Here is a 22,045-nt window from a genome sequence, read left to right on the forward strand (position 1 = left end):
TCTCGCGCTCTCTCTGTCTCGCGCTCTCTCTGTCTCGCGCTCTCTGTCTCGCGCTCTCTCGCGCTCGCTGCCTTGCTCTCGCGCTGTCTCTGTCTCGCGCTCTCTCTGTCTCGCGCTCTCTCTGTCTCGCGCTCTCTCTGTCTCGCGCTCTCTCTGTCTCGCGCTCTCTCTGTCTCGCGCTCTCACTGTCTCGCGCTCTCACTGTCTCGCGCTCTCTCTGTCTCGCGCTCTCTCTGTCTCGCGCTCTCTCTGTCTCGCGCTCTCTCTGTCTCGCGCTCTCTCTGTCTCGCGCTCTCTCTGTCTCGCGCTCTCTCTGTCTCGCGCTCTCTCTGTCTCGCACTCTCTCTGTCTCGCACTCTCTCGCTGTCTGCTCTTGCGCTCTCTCTGTCTCGTGCTCACGCGCTCCCTCTGTCTCTCGCTCCCTCTGTCTCTCGCTCCCGCTGTCTCTCGCTCCCGCTGTCTCTCGCTCCCGCTGTCTCTCGCTCCCGCTGTCTCTCGCTCCCGCTGTCTCTCTGTCTCTCGCGCTCTCTCTGTCTCGCGCTCTCTCTCTGTCTCGCGCTCTCTCTCTGTCTCGCGCTCTCTCTCTCTCGCGCTCTCTCTCTCTCGCGCTCTCTCTCTCTCGCGCTCTCTCTCTCTCGCGCTCTCTCTCTCTCGCGCTGTCTGCTCTTGCGCTCTCTCGCTGTCTCTCTCTCGCACTCTCTCCGTCTCGCTCTCTCTCTCCGTCTCGCTCTCTCTCTCTCTCTCGCGCTCTCTCTCTCTCGCGCTCTCTCTCTCGCGCTCTCTCTCTCTCGCGCTCTCTCTCTCGCGCGCTCTCTCTCTCGCGCGCTCTCTCTCTCGCGCGCTCTCTCTCTCGCGCGCTCTCTCTCTCTCGCGCTCTCTCTGTCTCGCGCTCTCTCGCTGTCTGCTCTTGCGCTCTCTCTGTCGCGCTGTCTCGCGCTGTGTCTCGGGCTCTCTCGCACTCTCGCTCTCGCTGCCTTGCTCTCGCGCTCTCTCTGTCTCGCGCTCTCTCTGTCTCGCGCTCTCTCTGTCTCGCGCTCTCTCTGTCTCGCGCTCTCTCTGTCTCGCGCTCTCTCTGCCTCGCGCTCTCTGTCTCGCGCTCTCTCTGCCTCGCTGCCTTGCTCTCGCGCTCTCTCTGTCTCGCGCTCTCTCTGTCTCGCGCTCTCTCTGTCTCGCGCTCTCTCTGTCTCGCGCTCTCTCTGTCTCGCGCTCTCACTGTCTCGCGCTCTCTCTGTCTCGCACTCTCTCGCTGTCTGCTCTCGCGCTCTCTCTGTCTCGCGCTCACGCGCTCCCGCTGTCTCTCGCTCCCGCTGTCTCTCGCTCCCGCTGTCTCTCGCTCCCGCTGTCTCTCGCTCCCGCTGTCTCTCGCTCCCGCTGTCTCTCTGTCTCTCGCGCTCTCTCTCTGTCTTGCGCTCTCTCTCTGTCTTGCGCTCTCTCTCTGTCTTGCGCTCTCTGTCTCGCGCTCTCTCTCTGTCTCGCGCTCTCTCTCTGTCTCGCGCTCTCTCTCTCGCTCTCTCTCTCTCTCGCGCTCTCTCTCTCTCGCGCTCTCTCTCTCGCGCGCTCTCTCTCTCGCTGTCTGCTCTTGCGCTCTCTCGCTGTCTCTCTCTCGCGCTCTCTCCGTCTCGCTCTCTCTCTCCGTCTCGCTCTCTCTCTCTCTCGCGCTCTCTCTCTCTCGCGCTCTCTCTCTCTCGCGCTCTCTCTCTCTCGCGCTCTCTCTCTCTCGCGCGCTCTCTCTCGCGCGCGCTCTCTCTCGCGCGCGCTCTCTCTCGCGCGCGCGCGCTCTCTCTCTCGCGCGCTCTCTCTCTCGCGCGCTCTCTCTCTCGCGCTCTCTCTCTCGCGCGCTCTCTCTCTCTCGCGCTCTCTCGCTGCCTGCTCTTGCGCTCTCTCTGTCTCTCTCTCGCGCTCTCTCCGTCTCGCTCTCTCTCTCCGTCTCGCTCTCTCTCTCCGTCTCGCTCTCTCTCTCCGTCTCGCTCTCTCTCTCTCTCTCTCTCGCGCTCTCTCTCTCTCGCGCTCTCTCGCGCTCTCTCTCGCTGTCTGCTGTTGCGATCTCTCTGTCTCTCTCTCTCGCGCTCTCTCTCTCTCGCGCTCTCTCTGTCTCGCGCTCTCTCTGTCTCGCGCTCTCTCTGTCTCGCGCTCTCTCTGTCTCGCGCTCTCTCTGTCTCGCGCTCTCTCTGTCTCGCGCTCTCTCTGTCTCGCGCTCTCTGTCTCGCGCTCTCTCGCGCTCGCTGCCTTGCTCTCGCGCTCTCTCTGTCTCGCGCTCTCTCTGTCTCGCGCTCTCTCTGTCTCGCGCTCTCTCTGTCTCGCGCTCTCTCTGTCTCGCGCTCTCTCTGTCTCGCGCTCTCTCGCTGTCTGCTCTTGCGCTCTCTCTGTCTCGCGCTCACGCGCTCCCTCTGTCTCTCGCTCCCTCTGTCTCTCGCTCCCTCTGTCTCTCGCTCCCTCTGTCTCTCGCTCCCGCTGTCTCTCGCTCCCGCTGTCTCTCGCTCCCGCTGTCTCTCGCTCCCGCTGTCTCTCTGTCTCGCGCTCTCTCTGTCTCTCGCGCTCTCTCTGTCTCTCGCGCTCCCTCTGTCTCTCGCGCTCCCTCTGTCTCTCGCGCTCTCTCTGTCTCTCGCGGTCTCTCTCTCTCGCGCTCTCTCGCTGACTGCTCTTGCGCTCTCTCTGTCTCTCACTCGCGCTCTGTCCGTCTCGCTCTCTCTCTCTGTCTCGCTCTCTCTCTCTGTCTCGCTCTCTCTCTCTCTCTCTCGCGCTCTCTCTCTCTCTCGCGCTCTCTCTCTCTCGCGCTCTCTCTCTCTCGCGCTCTCTCTCTCTCGCGCTCTCTCTCTCTCGCGCTCTCTCTCTCTCGCGCTCTCTCTCTCTCGCGCTCTCTCTCTCGCGCTCTCTCGCTGTCTGCTCTTGCGCTCTCTCTGTCTCTCTCTCGCGCTCTCTCCGTCTCGCTCTCTCTCCGTCTCGCTCTCTCTCCGTCTCGCTCTCTCTCCGTCTCGCTCTCTCTCCGTCTCGCTCTCTCTCGCCGTCTATCGCTCTCTCTCTCCATCTCGCGCTCTCTCTCTCCATCTCGCGCTCTCTCTCTCTCTCTCGCGCTCTCTCTCTCTCTCGCGCTCTCTCTCTCTCTCGCGCTCTCTCGCTCTCTCGCTCTCTCTCTCTCGCGCTCTCTCTCTCGCGCGCTCTCTCGCGCGCTCTCTCGCTGTCTGCTCTTGCGATCTCTCTGTCTCTCTCTCGCGCTCTCTCTGTCTCGCGCTCTCTCTCTGTCTCGCGCTCTCTCTCTGTCTCGCGCTCTCTGTCTCGCGCTCTCTCTCTGTCTCGCGCTCTCTCTCTGTCTCGCGCTCTCTCTCTGTCTCGCGCTCTCTCTCTCTCGCGCGCTCTCTCTCTCTCACACGCTCTCTCTCTCTCTCGCTCTCTCTCACTGTCTGCTCTTGCGCTCTCTCTGTCTCGCTCTCGCGCTCTTGCTGCCTTGCGCTCTCGCGCTCTCTCGCTGTCTCTCGCTCTCTCTGTCTCTCGCGCTCTCTCGCTGTCTCTCGCTCTCTGTCTCTCGCGCTCTCTCTCTGTCTCGCGCTCTCTCTGTCTCGCGCATCTCTGTCTCGCGCGCGCTCTCTCGCGAACTCTCGCGCTCTCTCGCGCTCTTGCTGCCTTGCTCTCTCTCGCAGTCTCGCGCTCTCGCAGTCTCGCGCTCTCGCAGTCTCGCGCTCTCGCAGTCTCGCGCTCTCGCAGTCTCGCGCTCTCGCAGTCTCTCTGTCTCGCGCTCTCGCTGTCTCGCGCTCTCTCGCTGTCTGCTCTTGCGCTCTCTCTGTCGCGCTGTCTCGCGCTGTGTCTCGGGCTCTCTCGCACTCTCGCTCTCGCTGCCTTGCTCTCGCGCTCTCTCTGTCTCGCGCTCTCTCTGTCTCGCGCTCTCTCTGTCTCGCGCTCTCTCTGTCTCGCGCTCTCTCTGTCTCGCGCTCTCTCTGTCTCGCGCTCTCTCGCTGTCTGCTCTTGCGCTCTCTCTGTCTCGCGCTCACGCGCTCCCGCTGTCTCTCGCTCCCGCTGTCTCTCGCTCCCGCTGTCTCTCTGTCTCGCGCTCTCTCTGTCTCTCGCGCTCTCTCTGTCTCTCGCGCTCTCTCTGTCTCTCGCGCTCTCTCTGTCTCGCGCTCTCTCTCTGTCTCGCGCTCTCTCTCTGTCTCGCGCTCTCTCTCTGTCTCGCGCTCTCTCTCTCTCTCGCGCTCTCTCTCTCTCGCGCTCTCTCTCTCTCGCGCTCTCTCTCTCTCGCGCTCTCTCTCTCTCGCTGTCTGCTCTTGCGCTCTCTCGCTGTCTCTCTCTCGCGCTCTCTCCGTCTCGCTCTCTCTCTCCGTCTCGCTCTCTCTCTCCGTCTCGCTCTCTCTCTCCGTCTCGCTCTCTCTCTCTCTCTCGCGCTCTCTCTCTCTCGCGCTCTCTCTCTCTCGCGCTCTCTCTCTCTCGCGCTCTCTCTCTCGCGCTCTCTCTCTCTCGCGCTCTCTCTCTCTCGCGCGCTCTCTCTCTCGCGCGCTCTCTCTCTCTCGCGCTCTCTCTGTCTCGCGCTCTCTCTGTCTCGCGCTCTCTCTGTCTCGCGCTCTCTCTCTCTCGCGCTCTCTCGCTGTCTGCTCTTGCGCTCTCTCTGTCGCGCTGTCTCGCGCTGTGTCTCGGGCTCTCTCGCACTCTCGCTCTCGCTGCCTTGCTCTCGCGCTCTCTCTGTCTCGCGCTCTCTCTGTCTCGCGCTCTCTCTGTCTCGCGCTCTCTCTGTCTCGCGCTCTCTCTGTCTCGCGCTCTCTCTGTCTCGCGCTCTCTGTCTCGCGCTCTCTCGCGCTCGCTGCCTTGCTCTCGCGCTCCCTCTGCCTCGCGCTCCCTCTGCCTCGCGCTCCCTCTGCCTCGCGCTCCCTCTGCCTCGCGCTCCCTCTGCCTCGCGCTCCCTCTGCCTCGCGCTCCCTCTGTCTCTCACTGTCGCTCTCGCTCTCGCACTCTCTCTGTCTCTCGCGCTCCCTCTGTCTCGCGCTCCCTCTGTCTCGCGCTCCCTCTGTCTCGCGCTCCCTCTGTCTCGCGCTCCCTCTGTCTCGCGCTCCCTCTGTCTCGCGCTCCCTCTGTCTCGCGCTCCCTCTGTCTCGCGCTCCCGCTGTCTCGCGCTCTCGCTGTCTCGCGCTCGCTCTGTCTCGCGCTCGCTCTGTCTCGCGCTCGCTCTGTCTCGCGCTCGCTCTGTCTCGCGCTCGCTCTGTCTCGCGCTCTCTCGCTGTCTCGCGCTCTCTCTGTGTCTCGCGCTCTCTGTGTCTCGCGCTCTGTGTCTCGCGCTCGCTCTGTCTCGCGCTCGCTCTGTCTCGCGCTCGCTCTGTCTCGCGCTCGCTCTGTCTCGCGCTCTCTGTGTCTCGCGCTCTCTGTGTCTCGCGCTCTCTGTGTCTCGCGCTCTCTGTGTCTCGCGCTCGCTCTGTCTCGCGCTCGCTCTGTCTCGCGCTCGCTCTGTCTCGCGCTCTCCCTGTGTCTCGCGCTCTCCCTGTGTCTCGCGCTCCCTGTGTCTCGCGCTCCCTGTGTCTCGCGCTCCCTGTGTCTCGCGCTCCCTGTGTCTCGCGCTCCCTGTGTCTCGCGCTCCCTGTGTCTCGCGCTCCCTGTGTCTCGCGCTCCCTGTGTCTCGCGCTCCCTGTGTCTCGCGCTCCCTGTGTCTCGCGCTCGCTCTCTCGCTCTCTCGCTGTCTCGCTCTCTCGCTGTCTCTCGCTCCCTCTGTCTCTCGCTCCCGCTGTCTCTCGCTCCCGCTGTCTCTCGCTCCCGCTGTCTCTCGCTCCCGCTGTCTCTCTGTCTCGCGCTGTCTCTCTGTCTCGCGCTGTCTCTCTGTCTCGCGCTGTCTCTCTGTCTCGCGCTCTCTCTGTCTCGCGCTCTCTCTGTCTCGCGCTCCTGCTGTCTCGCGCTCCCGCTCCCGCTGTCTCGCGCTCCCGCTGTCTCGCGCTCCCGCTGTCTCGCGCTCCCGCTGTCTCGCGCTCCCGCTGTCTCGCGCTCCCGCGCTCCCTCTGTCTCTCGCTCCCTCTGTCTCTCGCTCCCTCTGTCTCTCGCTCTCTCTTTCTCGCTCTCTCTGTCTCGCTCTCGCTGTCTCGCGCTCCCTCTGCCTCGCGCTCCCTCTGCCTCGCGCTCTCTCTGTCTCTCACTGTCGCTCTCGCTCTCGCACTCTCTCTGTCTCTCGCGCTCCCTCTGCCTCGCGCTCCCTCTGCCTCGCGCTCCCTCTGCCTCGCGCTCCCTCTGCCTCGCGCTCCCGCTGTCTCGCGCTCCCGCTGTCTCGCGCTCCCGCTGTCTCGCGCTCTCGCTGTCTCGCGCTCTCTCTGTCTCGCGCTCGCTCTGTCTCGCGCTCGCTCTGTCTCGCGCTCCCTCTGTCTCGCGCTCCCTCTGTCTCGCGCTCCCTCTGTCTCGCGCTCCCTCTGTCTCGCGCTCTCTGTGTCTCGCGCTCTCTGTGTCTCGCGCTCTCTGTGTCTCGCGCTCTCTGTGTCTCGCGCTCGCTCTGTCTCGCGCTCGCTCTGTCTCGCGCTCGCTCTGTCTCGCGCTCGCTCTGTCTCGCGCTCGCTCTGTCTCGCGCTCTCGCTGTCTCGCTCTCTCGCTGTCTCTCGCTCCCTCTGTCTCTCGCTCCCTCTGTCTCTCGCTCCCGCTGTCTCTCGCTCCCGCTGTCTCTCTGTCTCGCGCTGTCTCTCTGTCTCGCGCTGTCTCTCTGTCTCGCGCTCTCTCTGTCTCGCGCTCTCTCTGTCTCGCGCTCTCGCTGTCTCGCGCTCTCGCTGTCTCGCGCTCTCTCACACTCTCGCTCTCGCTGCCTTGCTCTCTCGCTCTCTCTCTCTCTCGCGCTCTCGCTGTCTCGCGCTCTCGCTGTCTCGCGCTCTCGCTGTCTCGCGCTCTCGCTGTCTCGCGCTCTCGCTGTCTCGCGCTCTCGCTGTCTCGCGCTCTCGCTGTCTCGCGCTCTCGCGCTCTCTCTGTCTCGCGCTCTCTCTGTCTCGCGCTCTCTCTGTCTCGCGCTCTCTCTGTCTCGCGCTCTCTCTGTCTCGCGCTCTCGCTGTCTCGCGCTCTCTCACACTCTCGCTCTCGCTGCCTTGCTCTCTCGCTCTCTCTCTCGCGCTTTCTCTCTCGCGCTTTCTCTCTCGCGCTCTCGCTGTCTCGCGCTCTCGCTGTCTCGCGCTCTCGCTGTCTCGCGCTCTCGCTGTCTCGCGCTCTCTCACACTCTCGCTCTCGCTGCCTTGCTCTCTCGCTCTCTCTGTCTCGCGCTCTCGCTGCCTTGCTCTCTCGCTCGCTCTCTCTCTCTCGCTCTCTCTCTCTCGCTCTCTCTCTCTCGCGCTCTCTCTCTCGCGCTGTCTCGCGCTGTCTCGCGCTGTCTCGCGCTGTCTCGCGCTGTCTCGCGCTCTCTCGCGCTCTCTCGCGCTCTCTCGCGCTCTCTCGCGCTCTCTCGCGCTCTCTCGCGCTCTCTCGCGCTCGCTCTGTCTCGCGCTCGCTCTGTCTCTCTCTCGCGCGCTCTCTCTCTCGCGCGCTCTCTCGCTGTCTCGCGCTCTCGCTGTCTCGCGCTCTCTCTCTCTCGCGCTCTCTCTCTCTCGCGCTCTCTCTCTCTCGCGCTCTCTCTCTCTCGCGCTCTCTCTCTCTCGCGCTCTCTCTCTCTCGCGCTCTCTCTCTCTCGCGCTGTCGCTGTCTCGCGCTGTCGCTGTCTCGCGCTCCCTCTGTCTCGCGCTCATGCTCTCTCGCTGTCTCGCGCTCACGCTCTCTCGCTGTCTCGCGCTCACGCTCTCTCGCTGTCTCGCGCTCTCGCTGTCTCGCGCTCTCGCTGTCTCGCTCTCTCTCTGTCTCGCTCTCTCTCTGTCTCGCGCTCTCTCTGTCTCGCGCTCTCTCTGTCTCGCGCTCTCTCTGTCTCGCGCTCTCTCTGTCTCTCGCTCTCTGTCTCGCGCTCGCGCTGTCTCGCGCTCTCGCTGTCTCGCGCTCTCGCTGTCTCGCTCTCGCTGTCTCGCTCTCGCTGTCTCGCTCTCGCTGTCTCGCTCTCGCTCTCTCGCTCTCGCTCTCTCGCGCTCTCTGTCTCGCTCTCGCTGTCTCACTCGCGCTCTCTCGCGCTCTCTCTCTGTCTCGCTCTCTCTGTCTCGCTCTCGCTGTCTCGCTCTCGCTGTCTCGCTCTCGCTGTCTCGCGCTCTCTCTCTGTCTCGCGCTCTCTCTCTGTCTCGCGCTCTCTGTCTCGCTCTCTCTGTCTCGCTCTCTCTGTCTCGCTCTCGCTGTCTCGCTCTCGCTGTCTCGCGCTCTCTCTCTGTCTCGCGCTCTCTCTCTGTCTCGCGCTCTCTCTCTGTCTCGCGCTCTCGCTGTCTCGCGCTCTCGCTGTCTCGCGCTGTCTCGCGCTCTCTCGCGCTGTCTCGCGCTCTCTCTCTGTCTCGCGCTCTCTCTCTGTCTCGCGCTCTCTCTCTGTCTCGCGCTCTCTCGCTCTCTCGCGCTCTCGCTCTTTCGCTGTCTCGCGCTCTCTCACACTCTCGCTCTCTCACACTCTCGCTCTCGCTGCCTTGCTCTCTCGCACTCTCTGTCTCGCACACTCTCTGTCTCGCGCACTCTCTGTCTCGCGCACTCTCTGTCTCGCGCTCTCTCTGTCTCGCGCTCTCTCTGTCTCGCGCTCTCTCTGTCTCGCGCTCTCGCGCTCTCTCGCTGTCTCTCGCTGCCTCGCTGTCTCTCGCTGCCTCGCTGTCTCTCGCTGCCTCGCTGCCTCTCGTTCTCGCTGTCTCTCGCTGCCTCGCTGTCTCTCGCTCTCGCTGTCTCTCGCTCTCGCTGTCTCTCGCTCTCGCTGTCTCTCGCTCTCGCTGTCTCTCGCTCTCGCTGTCTCTCGCTCTCGCTGTCTCTCGCGCTGTCTCTCTCTCGCGCTGTCTCTCTCTCGCGCTGTCTCTCTCTCGCGCTGTCTCTCTCTCGCGCTCTCGCTGTCTCGCGCTCTCGCACTCTCTCTGTCTCTCACTTTCGCTCTTGCTGTCTCTGTCTCGCGCTCTCTCTGTCTCGCGCTCTCTCTGTCTCGCGCTCTCTCTGTCTCGCGCTCTCTCTGTCTCGCGCTCTCTCTGTCTCGCGCTCCCGCTGTCTCGCGCTCCCGCTGTCTCGCGCTCCCGCTGTCTCGCGCTCCCGCTGTCTCGCTGCCTCGCGCTCCCTCTGCCTCGCGCTCCCTCTGCCTCGCGCTCCCTCTGCCTCGCGCTCCCTCTGCCTCGCGCTCCCTCTGCCTCGCGCTCTCTCTGTCTCTCACTGTCGCTCTCGCTCTCGCACTCTCTCTGTCTCTCGCGCTCCCTCTGTCTCGCGCTCCCTCTGTCTCGCGCTCCCTCTGTCTCGCGCTCCCTCTGTCTCGCGCTCCCTCTGTCTCGCGCTCCCTCTGCCTCGCGCTCCCGCTGTCTCGCGCTCCCGCTGTCTCGCGCTCCCGCTGTCTCGCGCTCGCTCTGTCTCGCGCTCGCTCTGTCTCGCGCTCGCTCTGTCTCGCGCCCGCTCTGTCTCGCGCTCGCTCTGTCTCGCGCTCGCTCTGTCTCGCGCTCGCTCTGTCTCGCGCTCTCTCGCTGTCTCGCGCTCTCTGTGTCTCGCGCTCTCTGTGTCTCGCGCTCTCTGTGTCTCGCGCTCTGTGTCTCGCGCTCGCTCTGTCTCGCGCTCGCTCTGTCTCGCGCTCGCTCTGTCTCGCGCTCGCTCTGTCTCGCGCTCTCTGTGTCTCGCGCTCTCTGTGTCTCGCGCTCGCTCTGTCTCGCGCTCGCTCTGTCTCGCGCTCGCTCTGTCTCGCGCTCCCTCTGTCTCGCGCTCGCTCTGTCTCGCGCTCTCGCTGTCTCGCGCTCCCTCGCTGTCTCGCGCTCCCCCTGTGTCTCGCGCTCCCTGTGTCTCGCGCTCCCTGTGTCTCGCGCTCCCTGTGTCTCGCGCTCCCTGTGTCTCGCGCTCCCTGTGTCTCGCGCTCCCTGTGTCTCGCGCTCCCTGTGTCTCGCGCTCCCTGTGTCTCGCGCTCGCTCTCTCGCTCTCTCGCTGTCTCGCTCTCTCGCTGTCTCTCGCTCCCTCTGTCTCTCGCTCCCGCTGTCTCTCGCTCCCGCTGTCTCTCTGTCTCGCGCTGTCTCTCTGTCTCGCGCTGTCTCTCTGTCTCGCGCTCTCTCTGTCTCGCGCTCTCTCTGTCTCGCGCTCTCTCTGTCTCGCGCTCTCTCTGTCTCGCGCTCTCTCTGTCTCGCGCTCTCTCTGTCTCGCGCTCCCGCTGTCTCGCGCTCCCGCTGTCTCGCGCTCCCGCTGTCTCGCGCTCCCGCTGTCTCGCGCTCCCGCTGTCTCGCGCTCCCGCTGTCTCGCGCTCCCGCGCTCTCTCTGTCTCGCGCTCCCTCTGTCTCTCGCTCCCTCTGTCTCTCGCTCCCTCTGTCTCTCGCTCCCTCTGTCTCTCGCTCCCTCTGTCTCTCGCTCTCTCTTTCTCGCTCTCTCTGTCTCGCGCTCTCGCTGTCTCGCGCTCCCTCTGCCTCGCGCTCCCTCTGCCTCGCGCTCCCTCTGCCTCGCGCTCCCTCTGCCTCACGCTCTCTCTGTCTCTCACTGTCGCTCTCGCTCTCGCACTCTCTGTCTCTCGCGCTCCCTCTGTCTCGCGCTCCCTCTGTCTCGCGCTCCCTCTGCCTCGCGCTCCCTCTGCCTCGCGCTCCCTCTGCCTCGCGCTCCCTCTGCCTCGCGCTCCATCTGCCTCGCGCTCCCTCTGCCTCGCGCTCCCTCTGCCTCGCGCTCCCTCTGCCTCGCGCTCCCTCTGCCTCGCGCTCCCGCTGTCTCGCGCTCCCGCTGTCTCGCGCTCCCGCTGTCTCGCGCTCTCGATGTCTCGCGCTCGCTCTGTCTCGCGCTCCCGCTGTCTCGCGCTCCCGCTGTCTCGCGCTCCCGCTGTCTCGCGCTCTCGATGTCTCGCGCTCGCTCTGTCTCGCGCTCGCTCTGTCTCGCGCTCGCTCTGTCTCGCGCTCGCTCTGTCTCGCGCTCTCTGTGTCTCGCGCTCTCTGTGTCTCGCGCTCTCTGTGTCTCGCGCTCTCTGTGTCTCGCGCTCGCTCTGTCTCGCGCTCGCTCTGTCTCGCGCTCGCTCTGTCTCGCGCTCGCTCTGTCTCGCGCTCTCGCTGTCTCGCGCTCTCTGTGTCTCGCGCTCTCTGTGTCTCGCGCTCTCTGTGTCTCGCGCTCTGTGTCTCGCGCTCTGTGTCTTGCGCTCGCTCTGTCTCGCGCTCGCTCTGTCTCGCGCTCGCTCTGTCTCGCGCTCGCTCTGTCTCGCGCTCGCTCTGTCTCGCGCTCTCGCTGTCTCGCGCTCTCTGTGTCTCGCGCTCTCTGTGTCTCGCGCTCTCTGTGTCTCGCGCTCTCTGTGTCTCGCGCTCGCTCTGTCTCGCGCTCGCTCTGTCTCGCGCTCGCTCTGTCTCGCGCTCTCGCTGTCTCGCGCTCTCTGTGTCTCGCGCTCTCTGTGTCTCGCGCTCTCTGTGTCTCGCGCTCTGTGTCTCGCGCTCTGTGTCTCGCGCTCTGTGTCTCGCGCTCTGTGTCTCGCGCTCTGTGTCTCGCGCTCGCTCTGTCTCGCGCTCGCTCTGTCTCGCGCTCCCTCGCTGTCTCGCGCTCTCTCGCTGTCTCGCGCTCTCCCTGTGTCTCGCGCTCCCTGTGTCTCGCGCTCCCTGTGTCTCGCGCTCCCTGTGTCTCGCGCTCCCTGTGTCTCGCGCTCCCTCTGCCTCGCGCTCCCTCTGCCTCGCGCTCCCTCTGCCTCGCGCTCCCTCTGTCTCGCGCTCCCTCTGTCTCGCGCTCGCTCTGTCTCGCGCTCGCTCTGTCTCGCGCTCTCTCGCTGTCTCGCGCTCTCTGTGTCTCGCGCTCTCTGTGTCTCGCGCTGTCTGTGTCTCGCGCTCTCTGTGTCTCGCGCTCTCTGTGTCTCGCGCTCTCTGTGTCTCGCGCTCGCTCTGTCTCGCGCTCGCTCTGTCTCGCGCTCTCGCTGTCTCGCGCTCTCTGTGTCTTGCTCTCTGTGTCTCGCGCTCTGTGTCTCGCGCTCTGTGTCTCGCGCTCGCTCTGTCTCGCGCTCGCTCTGTCTCGCGCTCGCTCTGTCTCGCGCTCGCTCTGTCTCGCGCTCGCTCTGTCTCGCGCTCCCTCGCTGTCTCGCGCTCCCTCGCTGTCTCGCGCTCTCCCTGTGTCTCGCGCTCCCTGTGTCTCGCGCTCCCTGTGTCTCGCGCTCCCTGTGTCTCGCGCTCTCTGTGTCTCGCGCTCTCTGTGTCTCGCGCTGTCTGTGTCTCGCGCTCTCTGTGTCTCGCGCTCTCTGTGTCTCGCGCTCTCTGTGTCTCGCGCTCGCTCTGTCTCGCGCTCGCTCTGTCTCGCGCTCTCGCTGTCTCGCGCTCTCTGTGTCTTGCTCTCTGTGTCTCGCGCTCTGTGTCTCGCGCTCTGTGTCTCGCGCTCTGTGTCTCGCGCTCGCTCTGTCTCGCGCTCGCTCTGTCTCGCGCTCGCTCTGTCTCGCGCTCGCTCTGTCTCGCGCTCGCTCTGTCTCGCGCTCGCTCTGTCTCGCGCTCCCTCGCTGTCTCGCGCTCCCTCGCTGTCTCGCGCTCTCCCTGTGTCTCGCGCTCCCTGTGTCTCGCGCTCCCTGTGTCTCGCGCTCCCTGTGTCTCGCGCTCCCTGTGTCTCGCGCTCCCTGTGTCTCGCGCTCCCTGTGTCTCGCGCTCCCTGTGTCTCGCGCTCCCTGTGTCTCGCGCTCGCTGTCTCGCTCTCTCGCTGTCTCGCTCTCTCGCTCCCTCTGTCTCTCGCTCCCTCTGTCTCTCGCTCCCTCTGTCTCTCGCTCCCGCTGTCTCTCTGTCTCGCGCTGTCTCTCTGTCTCGCGCTCTCTCTGTCTCGCGCTCTCTCTGTCTCGCGCTCTCTCTGTCTCGCGCTCTCTCTGTCTCGCGCTCTCGCTGTCTCGCGCTCTCGCTGTCTCGCGCTCTCGCTGTCTCGCGCTCTCGCTGTCTCGCGCTCTCGCTGTCTCGCGCTCTCGCTGTCTCGTGCTCTCTCTCGCTCTCTCTCTCTCTCGCTCTCTCTCTCTCTCGCGCTCTCTCTCTCGCGCTCTCGCTGTCTCGCGCTCTCGCTGTCTCGCGCTCTCGCGCTCTCTCTGTCTCGCGCTCTCTCTGTCTCGCGCTCTCTCTGTCTCGCGCTCTCTCTGTCTCGCGCTCTCTCTGTCTCGCGCTCTCTCTGTCTCGCGCTCTCTCTGTCTCGCGCTCTCGCTGTCTCGCGCTCTCGCTGTCTCGCGCTCTCGCTGTCTCGCGCTCTCTCACACTCTCGCTCTCGCTGCCTTGCTCTCTCGCTGCCTTGCTCTCTCGCTGCCTTGCTCTCTCGCTGCCTTGCTCTCTCGCGCTCTCGCTGTCTCGCTCTCGCTGTCTCGCTCTCGCTGTCTCGCTCTCGCTGTCTCGCTCTCGCTGTCTCGCGCTCTCTCTCTGTCTCGCTCTCGCTGTCTCGTTCTCTCTGTCTCGCTCTCGCTGTCTCACTCGCGCTCTCTCGCGCTCTCTCTCTGTCTCGCTCTCTCTGTCTCGCTCTCGCTGTCTCGCGCTCTCTCTCTGTCTCGCTCTCTCTCTGTCTCGCTCTCTCGCTCTTGCTGTCTCGCTCTCGCTGTCTCGCTCTCGCTGTCTCGCTCTCGCTGTCTCGCTCTCGCTGTCTCGCTCTCGCTGTCTCGCGCTCTCTCTCTGTCTCGCGCTCTCGCTGTCTCGCTCTCGCTGTCTCGCTCTCGCTGTCTCGCTCGCGCTGTCTCGCTCGCGCTCTCGCGCTCTCTCGCTGTCTCGCTCGCGCTGTCTCGCTCGCGCTGTCTCGCTCGCGCTGTCTCGCTCGCGCTGTCTCGCTCGCGCTGTCTCGCTCGCGCTCTCTCTGTCTCGCTCTCTCTGGCTCACGCTCTCTCTGTCTCTCGCTTTCGCTCTCGCTCTTGCTCTCGCTCTGTCGCGCTCTCGGCCTCTCGCCCTCTCGGCCTCTCGCCCTCTCTCTGTCTCGCTCTTGCGCTCTCGCTCTGTCTCGCGCTCTCGCTCTCTCTGTCTCGCTCTCACACATTCTGTCTTTCTTGCTTTTTCCCTCTCCCTGGTAGTGCAGCACTAGCAAAGGCTAAATTTTTGCTTTCTGCTGGTGCCCCAATGTGATCAAAGGACAAGAAAAACTCGTTGTCTTTGGCTGTGTGGATTGTATTTGAGAATGCTTTGACCATAAATTCTGCATCAATCAACTTGCTGATTTTTTGCCTCTCCTGATCTGTTGGTCAGCTCTCAAATCCTCCTAAATTTCTCTTCTTCTTCAATTCTGACATCTTGTACATCCCCAGTTTTCATCATTCCATCATTGACCGCTATGTTTTCTGCTGTCTGGGTCCTCCATTCTGGAATTCCTTTCTAAACCTTCCTGTTCTCCCCAGTCTCTTTTCCGCTACCCCCCCCCCCCCCCCCCCCACATTTAAGATACTTGTTAAAGACTATTTCTTTGATAAGATCACTTCTCCTGTTTCATGTTGTTTGGTGTGAAATGTTCTCTGTTAATGTTCCTGTGATCCTGCACAAGTTTCACTGTATAAGGACGCTGTACAAATGCAAACTACTATTGCATTCCCATCTTTCCTGGATACTTGCACTATTGAAGCATTCAGACACGTTTTCATGGGTCTGTTGAATTTACTAATGCTCAGAATTCACTTCAGAATATTTTATTCAGTATTGTGCTTCACTGAGAAATAAATTTTCATTCAGTTTCATTTTTTTTTCATTTTTTACCCAATTTCCCAGACAGATTTAAGGTTTATATGTTCCTTTATAGCCATGGCTTTTAATAGGCCCATTTTTGTGAAGATTATTTCTTGTCTTATATTTAATATCAGCATCTGTTTTCTGCTCCAAATCCACATGAGCAATAAACCAGCCTCTCTTGGCTGAGTAGGTTTTCCTGTAGATTTTAGCAGATTTAAGGAATTGGCTTTTGTGATTTTGTAAAGAAAGATTTAACCCATTTTCATCATCCCTGCAAAGAAGTTGATTCATTAAATATTCACCACAGCCATCATCTATTCCATAGGAAACAGTGTCAAGCACCTTAAACAAGACTGATCCTGGATGATGCTTAATCTGTCGAAGATTTTTTAAAATTTGCAGTGCAGACCAGTAATGAGACATAAATGACCTGAATACGTATTGTCCTGATTCCTCTTTTAGGGATATGCGAATGTAGTGAAAGGATTTCATAAACTGGGATTGATCAATCCTGACCAATGCCAGCTACTTAGTCCTGAAGCTCCTCCGATAACTTGGGTATGTCTAAATATTTCTTAAAAAAAAATTCAATGAAAAGTAACAGATTTATTTTGAGATGTTTTGATGCTCAGTGTGCAATGATTACTGCTTAAAATATGGAATACTGTCCTTCACTAATCCTATTTCTGAACTAAATTGGGGAAGTGATGGTATTTTCGCCGGAGTGTTAATCCAGAGACCCAGATAATGTTCAGGGGACCCAGATTCAACTCCCGCCATAGCAGATGGTGGCATTTATATTAGAGAAGATCTGGAAGTCTAATGTTGACCATGATTCCATCGTTGATTGTCGGAAAAACCCATCTTGTACACTAATGGCCTTTAGGGAAGGAAACTGCCATCCTTACCTGGTCTGGCACAAATGTGACTCCAGACCCACAGCAATGTGGTTGACTCTTAACTGCCCTCTGGGCAATTAGGGATGGGGAATAAATGCTGGTCTAACCAGTGGCAACCTCATGCCATGAATGAATTTTTTTTTAAATTACTGTGTTACTAACAGTAGCTGGTTCATTTTTTTTAAAGCTATTTTGTAATTTATTTTAAGTGCTTATTTCTCCAAACATTCTGATTTGAATGTTTTTGCGAAGAGCTGAAACTGCTTTTGTTTATCATTATTTAACTTTTTTAAAATGTAATAAGAGAACATTGATTTTCAACATGGAGAACTGTTTACCAAAAGCAGTCCTGGTTCTTTGAGCAAGAGACTAGGATTGCTACAGTCCCAGCCCTTCGTGCATTTGCGCTATATTATGTATGCAACAAACTCCGCCCCAGTCCTGTTAATCAGATTACACTCCTTGCTGTTTGTGTGTTAACATGACAGCTTTAACTTTGTGTATATCTTTTGAAAACAGCAAAGATGTTCACTTTGTTTGGGAAACAAAGGAGTCAGGATTTTTCTAACCAGTTAATTGAAATGGTATATAAGTTTAACAGTGTAGCATGAGAATAGAAAGTGCTTTCTTTGTTATTTTCCAAACCATTTGAAACTCTAATGTTTGTTGAACAGAGAGAACTGATGTGTAACTTGGTGGAAATTACACCATCCAGTAGTTTCCAAAGCCTCCAAGAAGCTGTTTATGATAAGATTGGAAGAGATGATCACAGAATGAGCACTCTGACATGGTGAGACAAACACTGATTTTATTTCTACTCTTGATTCTTAAAGGTTACTCACTGACTCCACTCCAGTTTTCTGACAAGGCTAGAGTTTTCAGTTGGTATTGCTGGTAATCAGTTCTGTGATAAATTGATGTCTTAGCAGTGAGTCAAACAATGTATATGTCCTATGCCTATTCATGTTTGTGTAGTAGTTGATCTAGCAGTCTGGCTGAGGGCTCGGTGAACACAATTTCAGGGTGCATGAGGGTGAGGGTGGCAGAGGTTATAGCAGGATGGGGAATACTTCTGAAAATCAAACTTGCCACCTTCAGGACTGTGTGTAGAAGGAAGAGTTGCCACGTATTTATCTGCTTTGATCAACCACTGGTGATAGAAACCTTCCCAATTGAAAGATGATACAGCTGGAATTCCTTCGCTGTAATTCAACTGTTTACTAGAGCAATAGCCAGATTTCCTATATGAAAGTATGCCATATTTCTGAGTTCTTGTGGAGAGAACAGGATAGTGATATCTTCTTCACACTCTGCTTGCGCTGTTATAGAAACATTGAAATTCTGTGAAAATATGTTAGTCTCTTTGGGGTTTCTGATAAACTTAGAATCCTACATTCGTTCTGAATTGTGTGACCATTTTAACTTTTTGTTTATTCATTCATTGGACGTGAGCATTGTTAACCAGATCAGCATTTTTTGCTTGTCCCTAACTGTCTGTTAGAACGTGATGGTGAGCAGCCGCCTTAAACTGCTGCAGTTCATGTGCTTTAGGTAGATCTACATTGCCAGTAGGGAGGAAGCTCCAGGACTCTTGATCCAATGACAGTGGAAAACAAATCCTACTATATTTCCAACTCCAGGATGGTAAGTGGCTTGAAGGGGAACTTGGTGGTGATGTTCACGTGTATCTACTGCCCATATCCTTTCTGGATGGTAGCAGTTGTGGGTTTGTGACATGCTGTCTGAGGAGCCTTGGCACATTTCTGAGGTGCACCATGTAGATGGTATGCACTGCTGCAACAGTGCGTCAGTGGAGAGAGTGAACATTTGTGGATGTGGTATCAGTTCAGTAGGTTAGCTTTCTCCTGGATGTTGTCAAGTTCCTTGTGTTGTTGGAGCTGCCCTCATCCGGGTAAGTGGGGAGTATTCCATCATACTGTAATTTATGCATCGTAGATACTGGATAGTCAGGAGGTAAGTAACATGCCACAGAATTCCTGGTCTCTGACCTGCTGCTCTTCTAGCCACACTATATACATGGACATGGACTGCTTCAGTATCTGAGGAGTTGCAACTGCTGCTGAATATTATGCAATTAGTAGCCAACATCTCCACATCTAATCTTACACTGGAGGGAAGATCATTGATGATGCAGCTGAAACCGAGCACCAAGGAGCTCCTGCAGCGGTATCTCGGGTTGAGATGACTGACCAACAACTACAATCCTCTGTATTAATTATGACTCCAAATAGCAGAGTATTTGTCCCTCACATTTTTCTCTTTGCTCTCTCTCTCTCTCTTGCATGCATGTGCGCGCGTGCGCAGACACACACACAGACACACCCTAAAGATATGATGAAATAGAGAACATGTTTCCAATTTAAAAGACTATTTGTTTTAAATGGTTACAAATCTGTCAAATGCTCATTGTGACATTTATTTGCTTTTGATAAAGGCTTGGACTGTTTGAAGATGAACCAGTTCGGAGAGAACAGAGCCTTCTAGAGACTTTTGCGAAGCACATTGAGCCCAAACTTGCCTATGGTATGAACAGCATTACACTTTGTTATGTTTTAACTTTACTGTATTTACCAACTTCTTTTTACTTCAAACAATGCATTAAGAAATTACAAAATATGAGTTAGAAATAAGAACAAAAGGTGTGACTTGCAGAATTGAAACACCTTGCTTTTAAACTCCAATTGAAATTTTAGCCCTTTAGTTAAACCCCTGGACATTCAGATATGCACAGAAACTCCATTTATGAGAAGTTCATGTCAGTATTTGCTGCTACGTCCATCCCACTAACTCAATAAATAGCAATATCATTGGATATTAGTTGGTAAGTTACCTTAAAAAGAATTTTTTTTCTATTCTTAGTATTTTGTGTTAAAAATAAATTCTAAGAATGGAAATATCTGTATTAATGTAGTGTTTGTCATGATCACCCAAAGCACATCACAACAAATAAAGTGCTTTAAAATTTTAGTTGAACTGTGTGCATGATGAGGAAGGTATGGAACCTTTCACTCGAAATAGTTTCCAGTTCTGGTTGTACATCAAATTTCATTTGGTCAACTAAATTTGCATTTGATAGCAGTGAGAGGGTGGTCACTACCTTAGTGAGAAAAATGATAAGGTAAATAGGGGGTGGGGAACTAAAATGCTAAAATTAAAACAACTGTGCTGCCAATAAAGTAAATCCGACAATGTATGTAACAAATCTCTTTTAGATGAAATCTGTCTTATTATCTCAACAGAATTTGCTGGTTTTATTTAAAACTGTACAACTGCCATCTCATTCAGTTGAAGTGAGAAACAGCAAGACGTTGAGAATCCTTAAATTCCTAGTGTATTTCAGAAAGACAAGTTGGCATCATTCAAATTCACGCGCTATGCTATAAATATGTATCAGTAGCAAACTACCATTATGCATATTAATAGGAAATCTCAACTAATCATTTCAGTGAAAATTGTCCACCTTGTGTTGAAGGTTGAGTTGGAGAACGATCACTTGTTTGTTGCCATCTGTGTCAGCCCTTCTGCATTAGGGACAGGTTTAAATCAGCTCTACAATCAAGTCCCCAAGGCTATAATGCTTGAGGTTTGCTGTTAAAAAAATTCTTGTTGATGCTTTTCAGCTTGTACTCATCAGGATAATTTGCAAGAAATACCAAATTAAGAATAGACAACATTCATGCTACATGAGCGGAGAGTGCTGATTGTTTGGCATAATCAAGGATCAAGGGTATAAGGTGTGAAGATGATTTCATATAGTGTTTTGGCCATGATCTTATTTCAATGGAATATATGATCCATTCCCACCTTTGTTCTTTATGCTAAGTTAAGATCGCTATTGTACTGGAGTGGTCTGTTCAACTACATTTAGAAATCACTCGACACTAGGTTTTAGTCCAACAGGTTTATTTGAAAAAAAAACAAGCTTTTGGAGCCTCACACCTCCTCCAGGTGTTAGGTGACGAATGAAGGGAAAGATCACCTGAAAGAGTTTCCGAAAGTTTGTTTTCAAATTATCTGGTGTCGTGTGATTTCTGACTTTGCCCACCCCAGTCCAACACTGGCACCTCCACATTATCCACAGCTGAATTTCAGTGGGCAATATGTTTCGTTGAGAAGATGTGGAGCAGTGGCCCTCTATCTTCAATATGAATATTTGAAAACAGGTTTTGATTCCAGTTATCTAACATCCTTGTTTGAACATTATCTGTTTTATCTTAGCTCCTGGTGAAAGAGACTTGGTTATCTTGAGGAACAGTATTGGTATTAGACACTCTTCGAGTCAACTAGAAACTAAGCACGATAGTCTGGTGGTCTATGGTGATGTTGGTGGTTTTTCTGCAATGGCAAAAACTGTTGGCTATCCTTGTGCCATCGGTGCTGAGATGGTTTTGGATGGTAATTCCTTTAACTTGTTCATAGTGATATGTTCAATGATCATATTGATGCTTCTCTTGATTCAGCATACTTCTGGTTTCTGTGGCTGTGCTGAACCATTATATGACAAATTCTGGACCCTAATGAAAATTTACACATTGAACCAGATATCCCAGACAAAAATGATACGAATACATCCCTTACCCCACAGTTTCAGGCAAATTTGGACCAATGTAGAGACATTAATCTTGTTCTTAGAAACTTTGTGCATTCAATACCATAATCTGGGTTGATGTTAACACATTATTGAATGTGTTGCACCGTTGGAGGTTCCAGGTTCACTGAAAGCCTATTGCTCATTTCCTGCCCATCTAGGTAGGTATATCAGTTTCATCACACTATTCTCGTAGTGTTCTGAGAAATAACGTTTTTTGTATGGGATGTGAACATGGTTGGCAAGAGCAATGTTTCTTTTATTCACCTCGAGGGCCAGTCCTGACAGCACTTCAGGATTAACGATACGTTTCTGTGTCCGAAGTCACATGTAGGCCAGAACACGTCAGAATGGCAGATTTCCTTCCTAAAAGGACATTACTAAAGTAGATTTTACTTTTAATGGCAATCAAAAAAATGGTTACATGGTCACCATTAAACTGGCTTTTAATTTCAGCATTTTTATTGAATTCTAATTTCACCATTTGCTGTGAAGAAACTCAAACCCGTGTCTCCAGAACAGAGACCTGAGTTCTGGATTACTAGTTCACTGACGTTACCACTGTCACCACCTCACCCCAATCAATAACAAAACAAAACTGGGTCAAATGACCAGTCAATCTCTTCTTAGGTTCATGATTCGTGTCAAAAAAGAAAGATATGGTGCTGCAGACGTGAATAATAATTGCAGAACCAATTTCTGGAGTAAGGATTATGGGCAGAAATGCCAATGCAGATGCCACTCACAATCTGTGTTGAGCTTGTTGAAAAACTGTTATGTTGTAATTATCAGGAACATGCTGGGAGAGGGTGGGAGCTGTAAGGTTTAAAGCTTCTTAAATTATTATAAGGTTTCGTAGGATAAATGAAGGCAAAATATTTCCACTTGAAGAATCTGAAACAAAGTTTGCTATTAATTGACACCAGTAAATCCAATAAGGAACTTCAGAGTGACTTCTTTACAAAGAGCATGGCTAAAATGTGGAGCCATTTGTAACAGTTGAGGCAAAATACAGATGCATTTAGTGGGAAGCTAGATAAATGGATGAGAAAGCAAGAAACAGAAGATTATTTTGACAGTATTAAATGGAGGGAGGAGCCTGGGGAGGATAAGCACCTATTTTAGTGGTATAATTTTAATGTAACTGTGTCAAGACTTTTAAATATAAAACTAAAAGTGTTATTCATTTGTTGAGTGTGCTTGGTGGAAGTGTTAAGTCTGTAGTTATTAGACGTAATAATGACAGAACATGTTTGTCCTTTGCTTGTTTGTTTGTTGATAACTGCCTCAATCTGACGTGTGCTTTCCTCTTCACCCATCAAAAGTCATTATGCTTAAGCCACTTGCTCCTTTGAATTCCTTTACATTGTTGAAATTTCATTGTATTTTAATAGGTGAAATCTCCACTAAAGGAATACTTGGTCCAATGACCAAAGATATCTATCAACCAATTCTGGATCGCATCAAGGCTGAAGGCATTTTGTACACCTCAAGGAGTACCTTTTCATGACTTGGAAATTATTCAGTAATATTCCAATCTTAAATTTTCCAGAGATTTTATTTACCAGAAGTACTTAGCAAATTTTTAACTGTAAGTTCTAAATTGCTCCTGTGAAATTCTTTTGTCCACTCACTGCTGCTGGTCTTTCTTTGGACAGACAACCACTTGGGGAGATCTGCTGGTGTGTACAGTCATGATTAAGTAAAAAGGTGCAAAACTTAATGACACTTTTAATCATTTGCAGACTTCAAGTTGCAATAATTAAATAATAATCCTGGACTTATTTGTTTTTTTAAAAAGTCACATCAGACAGCTTTTCAGATTTGTGAATAAAGCTGACCATTATCCAAACGGTTTCAATACAGTGTACAATTTATTGGTAATACTTTGTGAGGAGACTTCTTTCTATACACAGATTAAATCATGCTTCTTTGCCTGA

The 22,045-nt window shown here is 55.2% G+C and overlaps 2 protein-coding genes across 6 annotated transcripts in view; one reads left to right on the forward strand and one right to left on the reverse strand.

Moving 5' to 3' along the window:
• aass (aminoadipate-semialdehyde synthase) overlaps window positions 1-22,045 on the forward strand; it is a 158,507-nt gene extending 136,462 nt beyond the window's left edge. For 4 of the 5 annotated variants that reach the window (XM_048548995.2, XM_048548996.2, XM_048548993.2 and 1 more), the window contains exons 20-24: window positions 15,060-15,155; window positions 16,171-16,286; window positions 17,952-18,040; window positions 19,736-19,912; window positions 21,500-22,045. In XM_048548995.2, the coding sequence (XP_048404952.1) occupies window positions 15,060-15,155; window positions 16,171-16,286; window positions 17,952-18,040; window positions 19,736-19,912; window positions 21,500-21,615 (594 nt within the window). In that variant the 3' untranslated portion in view covers window positions 21,616-22,045. The remainder of the gene's footprint in view (window positions 1-15,059; window positions 15,156-16,170; window positions 16,287-17,951; window positions 18,041-19,735; window positions 19,913-21,499) is intronic. The other variant, XM_048548997.2, reaches the window with a different exon arrangement.
• LOC132210718 (chromobox protein homolog 8-like) lies at window positions 4,368-7,613 on the reverse strand (the record flags this gene model as incomplete). Its single annotated transcript, XM_059652619.1, has 2 exons — window positions 4,368-4,421; window positions 7,569-7,613. Coding segments are annotated over 2 exons (99 nt in total), but the record flags the coding sequence as incomplete, so codon positions are not given.

This window comes from Stegostoma tigrinum, chromosome 18 (assembly GCF_030684315.1).
Source record: "Stegostoma tigrinum isolate sSteTig4 chromosome 18, sSteTig4.hap1, whole genome shotgun sequence".
NCBI lineage: Eukaryota > Metazoa > Chordata > Chondrichthyes > Orectolobiformes > Stegostomatidae > Stegostoma > Stegostoma tigrinum.